Source organism: Bos grunniens, chromosome X (genome assembly GCF_055505025.1).
Source record: "Bos grunniens cultivar Pamir isolate PY7600 chromosome X, Bosgru_T2T1.0, whole genome shotgun sequence".
Taxonomy (NCBI): Eukaryota; Metazoa; Chordata; class Mammalia; order Artiodactyla; family Bovidae; genus Bos; species Bos grunniens.
Genome location: NC_141194.1, coordinates 64,863,326 through 64,874,077, shown reverse-complemented (window position 1 = coordinate 64,874,077; position 10,752 = coordinate 64,863,326). Strand labels below are relative to the sequence as shown.

General features: G+C 51.4%; 1 protein-coding gene and 1 long non-coding RNA gene across 12 annotated transcripts; one reads left to right on the top strand and one right to left on the bottom strand.

Moving 5' to 3' along the window:
- Positions 1–350: 350 nt before the first annotated feature.
- On the bottom strand, positions 351–3,254 carry LOC147340620 (uncharacterized). The gene is made up of 2 exons (XR_015159510.1): positions 3,100–3,254; positions 351–1,415 (listed from the first exon to the last, which is right to left on the bottom strand). It is a non-coding gene; the product is annotated as an uncharacterized LOC147340620 (long non-coding RNA).
- Positions 3,255–4,514: 1,260 nt separating this feature from the next.
- Positions 4,515–9,895, top strand: CITED1 (Cbp/p300 interacting transactivator with ED-rich tail 1). 11 transcript variants are annotated; one of them, XM_086388914.1, is made up of 4 exons: positions 4,741–4,823; positions 5,164–5,182; positions 8,587–8,711; positions 9,290–9,895. In XM_086388914.1, exons 3-4 carry the CDS (start codon positions 8,652–8,654, stop codon positions 9,815–9,817), a joined length of 588 nt encoding a protein of 195 aa, XP_086245040.1. In that variant the 5' UTR covers positions 4,741–4,823; positions 5,164–5,182; positions 8,587–8,651; the 3' UTR covers positions 9,818–9,895. The 11 variants fall into 11 exon arrangements, with proteins under 11 accessions (XP_086245037.1, XP_086245045.1, XP_086245040.1 ...); XM_086388909.1 differs by having other exon boundaries at positions 4,760–4,823; positions 5,164–5,838; XM_086388918.1 differs by having other exon boundaries at positions 4,762–4,817.
- Positions 9,896–10,752: the final 857 nt, after the last annotated feature.

Genomic DNA, 10,752 nt, shown 5'->3' with positions numbered 1-10,752 from the left:
AAGCAAATCCCAGACATGCTCTTTCTTCCCATAAATACTTCAGTATTGAATTCTTTTTTGTATTTTTAACAATTAAAAAATAATACATGAGAGATTTTTTTTTTAATTGGAAAATGACAAAATCGTGTATAAAAGAGAAAACAGTGTGCCTGAAACCAACACAATGTAAATTAACTATACATCAATATAGTATAGTTTTTAAAGAAAGAGAGAGAAAACATAAATCACCCCATAACCCCACCACCCAGAGACAACCACATTTTGGAGTATTTTATTATTACTTTATGCACATGCACATACACACACACACACATATATATACACATTTTAAACAAAAATTGGATCCTATGCCATTTGTACATATTCATTTTATTTTAATTATAAAAGTAATAAAATCACATTACAGAAAAATCAAGAAAAAAGGAGAAATTACCCATAATCCTTTACCACTTAATATAAAAACTTAATATTTTAATATATTTCCTTCCCATTTTTTTCAATTTACAGCCATACTTTTAACACCAGTGAGACTGTACTGATTATGCACTTTTAAACTTATGAAGATTTTCAAATTATGGGAGAAAATAATATAATCTTATGGCAGAAAAAAAATTTTAGAAATATCATGCATAATCCCACCACTCAATTTTAATCACTACTAACAATGTGGTATTTTGTTTTGTTTCCAGTTTATTTTTCCTTTAGATACTTTTTTTGGGGGGCCTCTCCCTGCAGTGTGTGGGATCTTAGTTCCCAGACAGGGATCAAACCCATGTCCCCTGCATTGGAAGCACAGAATCTTAACCACTGGACCTCCAGGGAAGTCCTCATTTTGGTATATTTTCTTCCAATATTTTTTCTATGCACAAATAATTTTAACCATAGTAGAAGCACACTGTTTATGCAGCCCATTAACTATAAACTTGTATTTAATTATAAGAATAATATAAACATATTGCATAACAGAGAAAAGAGGGGGGGAAATATCTCACAATCCTACCACTGACACTGTCGGTTTGTTTTCCTGACCATTGCTTCATTGCCCATATTTATACATGGTTGGAAACATAGTGACTATTTAATTTTCTGCTCTTCATGTCCTTTGCAACCTGGCATCATATTTATGCAACTTTGTACCCAGTGCTTTTTTATTTAATATTTTTTGTGAACATTTTCCCATGAATAAAACTTTTTGAAATCAGGATTTTTTTTTAGTGTTAAGGTACTGAAGGATGCTCTCTCACCATGGACATTTAAATTGCTTTCCATTTTTCATTATTACAAACAGTTCTGCTCAAAACATTCTTGAACACAGACTTTTGCTTTTTGGGGAGTCCCCTGGTTGCCTAGTAGTTAGGATTCCAGCCTTTCACTGCTGTGGCCCAGGTTCCGTCCCTGGTGGGAGAACTGAGATCCTGCAAGGTACATGGTAACATGTGCTTTGTAACTTTTCTACACGCTTATTGAATATATGTTTCTAGAGACCACTCTATGCGTACAGACTGTCCTGTAAAAAGTCATCATCTTTTATTGGTCCTCAATTTACTCCTGTCATAAGACTCAGATAGCCCTTGGCTCTGGAAAGTGGGATTCTGAGAAGAAATCTGCATTTTCCTCTTCCTCCCCTGCCTGTGTTTATAGACTTCTTCCATCCCTTCACAGCCTGGTTTTTAAATTTATCAGTCAGCAAGTATTATTGGACCTGAAGTATGTAAGCTGAGGCAGGACTAGGAGGCAAAAGGGAAAGAATCAGAAGGTACAGCATTTGTGGACAACTTACTACATAGCAGGCATCAACTTAAGCTTTTCCGTTGATCCTTGCAACAAGCCCTCATAGTTGCTACCATTATAATCCCCATTTAACCCATGAGAAAAACTGAGGCCTAAAGAATGAAGCTATGGGCCTTCATTACAGAGTTAGTGAATAGCAGAACAGGGATTTAAACCCAGGCGGACTGGCCCCTGAACCTGTACTCTTGACCACACTTTAGATGTCCCTTTACCTTGCCAAACAACAAGGTGCAAGGGTGAAGGTGAGGATTCTGCAGTTAGCTTAACCTGGATTCAAATGCCTGGCCTCCTGACTGTGTGAACTTGGGCAAATCTCTGGGACTCCTTCTCACCTTTGGTAAACCCGACCTCACAGGGCGTGGGAATTAAATGAGATAATGGATGCGAACAGGCCAGGTCCAATGCTGGCACACAGAAAGTTCTTGCTGGGTGATTATCCCTGTCCTCTCCTCCGCATGCGAGCTCGCAGTCTAGTTGCCAAGTTGAAGATAAGAGTTCAGCGGAGAGCTCTGAGCTCGGCTGGAGCCGACTGGGAAATCAGTGATCCAGGGCATATTTGCAGAGAAATGCAAACGTCTCCTTTGCTCTCTCCCGGCCTCTGCAACTAACCTCCCCTTCCATGTACCCTCCTAAAGGAAAGGGGTGGCTTTTGTGCTCCAAAGCTGAGTACTCGAAACCCTTTTCTATCCTGCTCCCCAGGAGGTAGACAGCGGAGATGACAGGAAGTCACCAGTGGGGAGACCCTTTCTGGCATGTGGGCATAGAGAAATGTGGCGGAGGGCGCTCCTTTTTCTGCCCTTCAATGGTCCGGATGGGGGAGGGGGCTGGCTGTTGAGCAACTGCTCCGGAGACACTCCAGAAGCCGAGATGAACATATGCCTCTTTCTAACAATTGACCTGGGAGCCATCCAATAGATGGAGGGCGGATCCAGAACCTCCCGGATCCGGAGCCTGCCGCGGAGACGCTGCCGCGGTTTCCAGACTCGCTCCCGAGCAGGAACTGAGGTGAAGGGTAGGTTGGAGGTCCAATTAGCAAAACACAATTCGAAAGCCCGGGGTCGCTTACGCCAGGCAAATACCAAGATAGCTTGAGGGTGTATTTCACAAGCAAACTTCATAGGGTTTTAGGGTCCCGACAGATGCCGCCTTTGATCAGAAAGAAACTGGGCGCGACCTAAGATCTTTGTGCAACGCGAGAAAGTGAGACGATGGTGTGTGGGATGCGGTTGTTACTGGGGTTTGAGTTGACTCAGGGTGAGGGGAGGGGAGACAGGCATGGTAGCTTTGGGGGTTGGGGAATGAGTTTACCTGGCGTCCAGAGCACTAGCCCCGCTTCCTCCAGGCGCCAAAGAAGGGCCTTGATCTGTCCCTCTGTTTGCTCCCCATCTTTACGTCAGTGAGCCGGTCAGTCCATCAACAAACAGAACTTTGTTCAAAGAGCAAATGCAGGGCACTTTGGGGTACTAAAGAAAAAAAGAAAAAGAAAAGGAAAGGAAAAGACCTTTAGGTCTTCAAATCCAATTAAGAAGACAGAACACATACATAGTGAAAACGACTTCATGACATTCCCTCCCCCCTTTTTTCTTAACATCAGGACTTTTAAAAAGGAGCATGTTTTATAAACACTGTAAATGGAGTAGTTGTTGCTGAAAGGGGCCAAAAAGGGGAAGGGGGGGAGTTCGGTTAGAAGGGTAATAATCCTGGTAACCTTCCTGTAAGAGGCGAGAGAAACACGAACTAAAATGAAGGAGAAGACTGGAACCTCTTAAACGAAAAGATTTGTAAGATAACATCCCAACCCAAGAAAGATGTGCTCCTAATAGAAAATGTTGTTCTTTTTACTTGGGAATGATTATATAATGATCATAAAGTAACCTGGCATACTGGGAAGGCAAGAGGAATCCCTGCGAGCCCCCAGGCAAGCTCTTCCTACTCTGTGTTCTGTTCTGGGCCTTTTGGCTGTGCCTTGTGAGCAGTACCTGGCCCCACGATCCTTGACCCATCGCCACGAAGCAACCTGCCAGCCTCCTTCAGCCCACAGGAGAGAATCCCTTGAAACTGATCCCAGCTCAGATCTTCGAGGAAAATAAATCACTCCTGCCAGCCAGCTTCAATGAAGCTCTGTCTGGAATCTGGCAACTTTAAGGGGAAAGGGACCCCTCAGCCTCAGCCCTTCAACCAGGGAGATGGTGCAGCCCAAAGCGGGCAGACAGGCTCCTAGAAAGCCCTGCGCAAAACCCAAATTGTGCCGCTTGGGCCCCGTCCCGTGTGTGTCCCCTTCCCCCGGGTCATTTCCTGAGCCCATAACTCTCCTTTCAAACCCCCTGAAGCCCGCTCTGACCACCCTCTATATATAGGTCAGAAAACAGACACTAACAGCTCTCCCTCGCCTCAGCGAAATTACTAAGTGGAATTTATTGGGCAAGTCCATGCAGGGCGGTGGGGAGAGATTGTGCCCCGGGCCCGGGCCCCCTCCTGCTTTAGAAACGCAGGCGTCGGCCGGGGGCTCGGGGCTCGGGGCGACCACGGCCTGGGCCCGCCAGCTGCACCCCGGGAGCCGTGATCGGTCCCCGGCGCCGGCAGACCCGCGGGGCCGCTCGGACTCCGTTCCCCAGCCGGCCCTTCGCTTTCACACGATCCGCTGTGACTGCACCAGCTCGAGCGCCTTTAAAGGGCCACACACGCCAGCCGCCGCTATAAAATGGTCCCAGCGGCATAGCTGCAGAAGGGGCACCGCTGAGCTGCCGAGAGGAGGCTCGCTCCGCCCGGCTGCCCGCCCACAGACAGCCGGCGAGGGGTAGTTTCTGGCGAGGGGGAAAAAAAGGGCTGAAGAAGGCGCAGCACCCGCTCTGGCCCTCGGGTGAGTATCCAGTTCAGATTTTGCCACCAACTCGCCCACGAGCCAGGACATGTGCTAATAATGCCCTGAGCCGGTTATAAAGACGTGGAAATTGGGGGGAGAGAAAAAAGGGGGGGAAAGGGTCTGTCCTTCCTGGGATTCCTAGCCGAGGCCAGCCTGCTGCCGTGTGCGTGTGCGTCAGGGCTCTCCGGGCAGCAATGGGGGCTTGAGAGCCGGTTCCCTCGCGCCGGGAAGGGAGCGCGGTGGCCGCCACCGCCCCGGAGTCAGGCGCCGAAGCTGCGGGCGGGCAGGCGGGCGGGCACGGGCGCTGGCTGGGGCTGCTTGGCGCGGCACGGTGCGGTGCGGCGGCGGCGCGGCGCGGCGTGGCGGTGCGGGCTTTTCCCAGGCTCCCCGGGGTCGGGTGGCACTGAGCGCGACCGGCTCGCGGCGGCGGTGGCGGCGTGCGTGCTAGGGGCTGGGGGCTCCGCCGCTGCGCCCGCGGCTCACCGGGCTCCGCGCTTCCCTCTCTCCAGGGCAGGCGGCTTCGCGGAGGTAAGCCGGGCCGCCCGGCAGGGCGCTGGGCTGGGCGGCGGGGCCGGGGACTCCAGCTGAGGGGGCGCGGGGAGAGAGCGGGGGCCCGGCTGGCTGTGGGGCTCTGGGGGACTTCTTTTCTGTTTGGAAGCTGCTCTGCTGGGAGCGGAGGGGCCGCCACCCGCCCGCCCTCCAGCCAGCGTGCCGGTTCGCTCGCCAGCGCGCGCGTCTGCCGGCCAGCCGGGCCGAGCGCCCGCTTCTCCCCGGGAGACAGCAGCACCTTTTCTCCCCGCGCCCGCGCTTTCTCCGGCTTGGCTTCCACCGACTTTGCTAATCGCCCGGACCGCATCTGGACGCTCCGGCTCTAGGGCTGCACAAAGCTCAGGTTTCCTTCAGGGGCTGAAGGCGAGAGGGGCTTTTCCGGCCGAGTTCAGCGGAATTGAGGGATGGAAGTTAGCGAATTCGGGCAACTTGCCTTTACTGCCCAGTCGACCTCTGCTCTCCCCCACACTCACGCCCCCACACACGCCCCCACACGCACACACCCCTCTGCCTATAAATGCCAGTGGCTGGGCTGGGCCGCTCACGGAGTCCCAGCCTCAGCGAGCTCAGGACTTGGAGGAAGACAGATCTGGCTGCGAATCCCGGCTCGCCACTTTCTAGCGCTGTGACCTTGGGCAAGTTACCGAACCTCTCTCACTATTCTCGTAGCTGAGTGATAGCACTGACCACAGGCGACTTGGCTCGGGGGTAGGCTCAGCCCGCGGCCCCGTCGGGTGCTCAGCCGGCGCTCATGTGTTGGTGAGGCGCGGGAGTGGCCGCAGCCCGCGCCGCCGGAGTGCATCTCCGCGCGCGGCAGCACTGCGGGGCCCCAAACTCGCCAGCGAGGCCGAGACCCCGCCTGTCCATCCCGTCTCCACTATCGGTTCCTGATACGGCACTCGCGGGAACTGACGCTCGGGGCCCTGGTGGCCCGGGTGCTCGCTCCCCACAGTGCAGGGGATGCTCCCGGCCGCCCTCAGCTCCCGCGGCTCCACCTGGGATGTGGCGAGGAGGGCGGCCAAGCTGTCCGCAAGCAGCGGGCCTTTAGTTTTCAGGTGGTGAAATTGACTAGCCTGGTTAGATCGCATCCAAATCAAGTCGCAGTAGTTTGGATTTTTAAATTTCTCCTGAGTGAGAAAATAGCAATCGAAATGGAGCCATCCAGTTGGTGCCATTTTAACTTTTGGTCCCCCAACAGGTCAAAGACGCGCCCCCCCCCCCACCTGTCTCTAGCCCTCTCTCTTCTTCTTCTCCCTTTCCCATCCCCATCTAGGCGGGAGGGGGCTTCTGGCCCACGGGAAACTGTGACGAAGAGCGGGCGGCGGGACCGGGAACTGGTGGCCGGGGCCAGCGAGGCACCGGCGGGCGAGGAGGCACTTGTTGCTCTGGGTTGCCCAGCCGCCTCTCGCAGCCGTTTCGCAGCGGTCAGCTCGCGGCTTGGAGAGTGAGCTGGGACGTTTCCTCGCTGCCAAGTTTTGTCTTCGAATTGGCTGGGTGGCAGAGGGGAGACAGAAAGTCGGGGAAGCAAGGGTAAGGATTCCGATCGAAATGTGGTTGCCTCTTTAAACGGATTCAACAATACTTACTGAGCACCTACCGAGCGTAGACCCAGGTCGAGGGTCAGGGCTGGTGGAGGGGAAGGCGGCGATGGGAGGCAACAGATCTGAAAGGAAACAACGTCCTGCCTAAGGGAGTGCAACAGCCTGAAGGGGGAGACGTGGTAAAATGGTCTTCCCCAGGAACATACTTTTTTTCTCCTTCTCTCTCTCTGTTTTTCTTCTTTCTCCCCCCACCCCCACTTCTGTTTCCTTTTGTTTTTGCTGCCTGTGGGTTTTTTTTCCCCCCTTATATATGGTTCAGGTAACGGGTAGCATAAAGAAAGAAGAAAAGCTGGATATACACAAGAAAAGATGGACAGCCACCCCCCCCCCAGACATTTTTCTTAGGACATGAAAATTGCTTGATAGTGAAGGTGCAGGGCTCTTGAAGACGACATGAATTAGATTCCTTGTCTTGTGGTCACTGGCTTGAAATATTTTCGGGTTGCCTCACAGAAGAAACAGGACTCCAATCAAGCAGTGGTGATGGACCCAGCAACTGATTGTTTTCTCATGTTTCTCCCCCTTCTTCCTTTTTCTATTTTTCTTGCCTCCCTCCCCTACCAGTAAGTGATGCAAAGATGAGAGAGGTAGTAAGTGGCCACTTTCTAGAAGTGTCTGAGCAGTTTCTTAATGACCACCGAGGGGAGGAAAGTGTCACAGAGAACTCTAACCTTGCTGGAAAGATTATAGACTCTTTAAGATCCTGAAGATTCTTTGGGCCAAGAGACATGTATAAATGTAAAATTTTACATCTCTAATTCATCATAAAGGCTAGAATATATGGGGCTTAAAAAAAAAAAAGCTTCTCGGAAAATAACAAGAGTTTTTAGAGATTTTTTTAAAATATTTTCTGGTTTGGGGAGATTCTTTTCCCCTCATCTCCTTATCTTATTCCTTTGGCATTTGAACTAGGGGATAATTTCTTCAGAAGCCATTTGAATCATTCTAGGTATGATATCTTGGCCAGTGGTCACATGAGGCATGTGGGCACAGGAGTGCTGGATCCTACTCCCAGAGCCACCACCACCTGATGGGAAATCCATGGAACCTCTGTGCCTCAGTTTCCCTCTGGGAAGAATTATATCCACCTGCCACTACAAATGAGTGTGGCTGGGCTCAGAGCAGGTGTCCTGGGAAAGCCAAGTGTCACCAGGGCTGTCTTGGAGGGGACTTGCAGTGTGGAGGAACTTGAGACATCCCTAGCTGCTCTCTGGCTGCTTCAGAACCCCCAGACTACCATAATCAGCCCCATTCTCTCACACAAAACCATGCCTAAGGCAGAACTTTGGACCTCATGACATTTGCTGTGGGGACCTCTTCTTTCTCTGCGTAGCAGCCACCAGCTTTTTAGTCGTCCTCACCCTGACTCCTCCCACTTTCTCCCAGTTCCAATGGAGTCCACAGCTCTCTGGCCTGAGTGCCAGCGGCCAGTTGAGAGAGTGTGCTATGTACTCAGGGACATTATTGTCCTTGGAATCAGAAAGAGTGCCCCCTGCACTGGTGGCATGGACATCACTTGCATGAGGAAATAGTCAAGTGTGTCCTCTCTTGGCGATGTGGGTAGCTGGCTGTCCAGGCAGCACCTGGCCAAATCAAGCACCTTTCCCACCTCAGGCAAAAGTTCCAGCAGAGATCCTTTGCTCAGGTAGTCTCTGGTCTTGGCTCTAACCCATCACCATCCTTGCCTTGTAGCTGTGTGGAATGGCCCAGCATCCGGCTTTGCTATTACTTTCTTGGTCAATAAAGCCTTTGCCCTTATTACCACTTCTCCTTCACATACAGCACAACAGCTCCAGCTGGCAGCATCACCTCCCACCAATTTATCCAACTTCTGCCAAGACTCTGAAATGCCAACTATGTCGAGGCCTGCACTTGATGTCAAGGGTGGCACCTCACCTGTGAAGGAGGTAACTTTTGCCATTTTACAGATGGAGACACTGGAGTGGGAAAGATGACGTGGTCTGGGGCCACGTGGTAGGTCCTCCTGGCTGTGGTATCTGGTGTCCTTTAGTAGACTGGAGACAGCAGAGCTTTCTCAGGGGAGAATGAAAATGGCTTCTTCCTAAATATGGTCACTTGGAACCCACTAGGGGTATTGAAAGATGGCAGAGAGAGAAGCAGAATTGGAAAAGATCACTCCATTGTCTCAATGGATTAAAGTGAGACTGAGCAGAGGGGGAAAATGAGACCCCTTTTGTAGAATGGTGAGCTGAAGGTAGAGTCGAGAGGAGATGAAAGCAGTGAACTCCTTTAAGATGGTGGGTGTCCAGAATGAAGACTTAGACCTGAACACAGTGCTTGGAGCCACAGTGGCAAAAGAATACTTGAGCCCAACTTGAACTAGGAAAGGAGCCTACCTTTCTAGGGGGCCTTCTTGCTACCTCCCCACCACTAGCCCCTGACGAAACACTTCTGAGGCCTGATGAATGGTGAGGAACAAAATGTAGAGCAGGGGTACCATGCTGTGCCTTTCTCTGTCTTCTAGAATGCCAACCCAGAGATGAACTCTCTGGCCTACTCTAACCTGGGGGTGAAAGATCGCAAAGCGGTGGCCATCCTGCACTACCCCGGGGTAGCCTCGAATGGAACCAAGGCCAGTGGGGCTCCCACTAGTTCCTCGGGATCTCCATCTCCAATAAGCTCTCCTACTGCCACCCCTCCCACTAAACCCCCACCCTTCAACCTGCACCCCGCCCCTCACCTGCTGGCCAGTATGCAGCTGCAGAAACTAAATAGCCAGTATCATGGGATGGCCGCTGCCACTCCGGGCCAACCCGGAGAGGCAGAGCCCCTGCCAAACTGGGGCTTTGGGGCTCAGGCCGGGGGGGCGGGATCACTCTCTCCTTCTGCCGGTGCCCAGAGCCCTGCCATCATCGATTCAGACCCGGTGGATGAAGAGGTGCTGATGTCGCTGGTGGTGGAACTGGGACTGGACCGGGCCAATGAGCTTCCGGAGCTGTGGCTGGGGCAGAATGAGTTTGACTTCACGGCAGACTTTCCATCTGGCAGCTGATGCCAATTGTTCCTAAAGATGGAGGAATAAAGCCACCAATTCTGTTGTAAATAAAAATAAAAGTTACTTGCAAAGAGACAGGCCTACTGGAGGTGTTCTTCATTGAGGTCTAAATGGGTGTGGCATGGTCCAATGTTCTTTTAACAATTATGAAACCCATGATGAGGTTGTCGGTGGATAGCTGGGAGGGAACTTGGTTGGATGGGAGGAAAGGGAAAGACTGGTAGGCTGAGGGTGTGGTGGGGAATGCTACTCACTGAATTCCTACTTCAGGAGCCCAAGTACCTAGTCTCAGTGCCCTAAGACCACAGGAACACCATCCTATTCAAGGTTGATGACAGGGGCTGGTTGGGAGCATTCTTGGAAAAAAAGACTGATCCAGACCCTTCTACAGCCTCCTCACCTTGTACATCCAAGTCTAAAAGGTTGCCCTCGCCACATGGCACATGCTTCACCAACTCAAGAGCCACCCCACTCACTCTCTAGCCCCTATCCAGTTGGTGCATTAAGGCTACTCCTTTGCCTTTTTGCCCAAGGCAGTAGGTATGACCCAAGAAGGAGCCTATGACCTGGGAGCTCAGATTTCTCTTGAAAATTGCAAAAGCTACAGACCATTAAACTGAGATTCTAGATGACTTGAAGTCCCTCAGAAAGTTGCACAACCCCTACTTCCATGCCTGGGACACTCTGAGCAGGTCTAAATGTCCCCTAACTCTCGCCTCCCTGGCCCACACTGTATGGGGACAGCTTGTTTCTGTGGGCTGGCTTCTCCATCTTAGAGACATACATCAGGCCCAGGCTCAACAAGGTCAACGTTTGAGGATATATCTGTTGCTCTTAGATTAACTGCTGAGGAGGCAGTGGCTTTAGAAGAATTCCAAGTGACAAAACTGGAGCATTGAACTGGATCCCAGCCTTGAGCTGCGGGGGAGGGG

Excerpts from the sequence above, each read along its gene's own strand:
- CITED1 (XM_086388909.1), top strand. The coding sequence starts at position 5,721 with ATGCCAGTGGCTGGGCTGGGCCGCTCACGGAGTCCCAGCCTCAGCGAG. Across the intron at positions 5,839-8,586 it reads TTCTAGCGCTGTGACCTTGG|CACAACAGCTCCAGCTGGCA; the intron begins GCAAGTTACCGA and ends CTTCACATACAG. Across the intron at positions 8,712-9,289 it reads GCACCTCACCTGTGAAGGAG|AATGCCAACCCAGAGATGAA; the intron begins GTAACTTTTGCC and ends TCTGTCTTCTAG.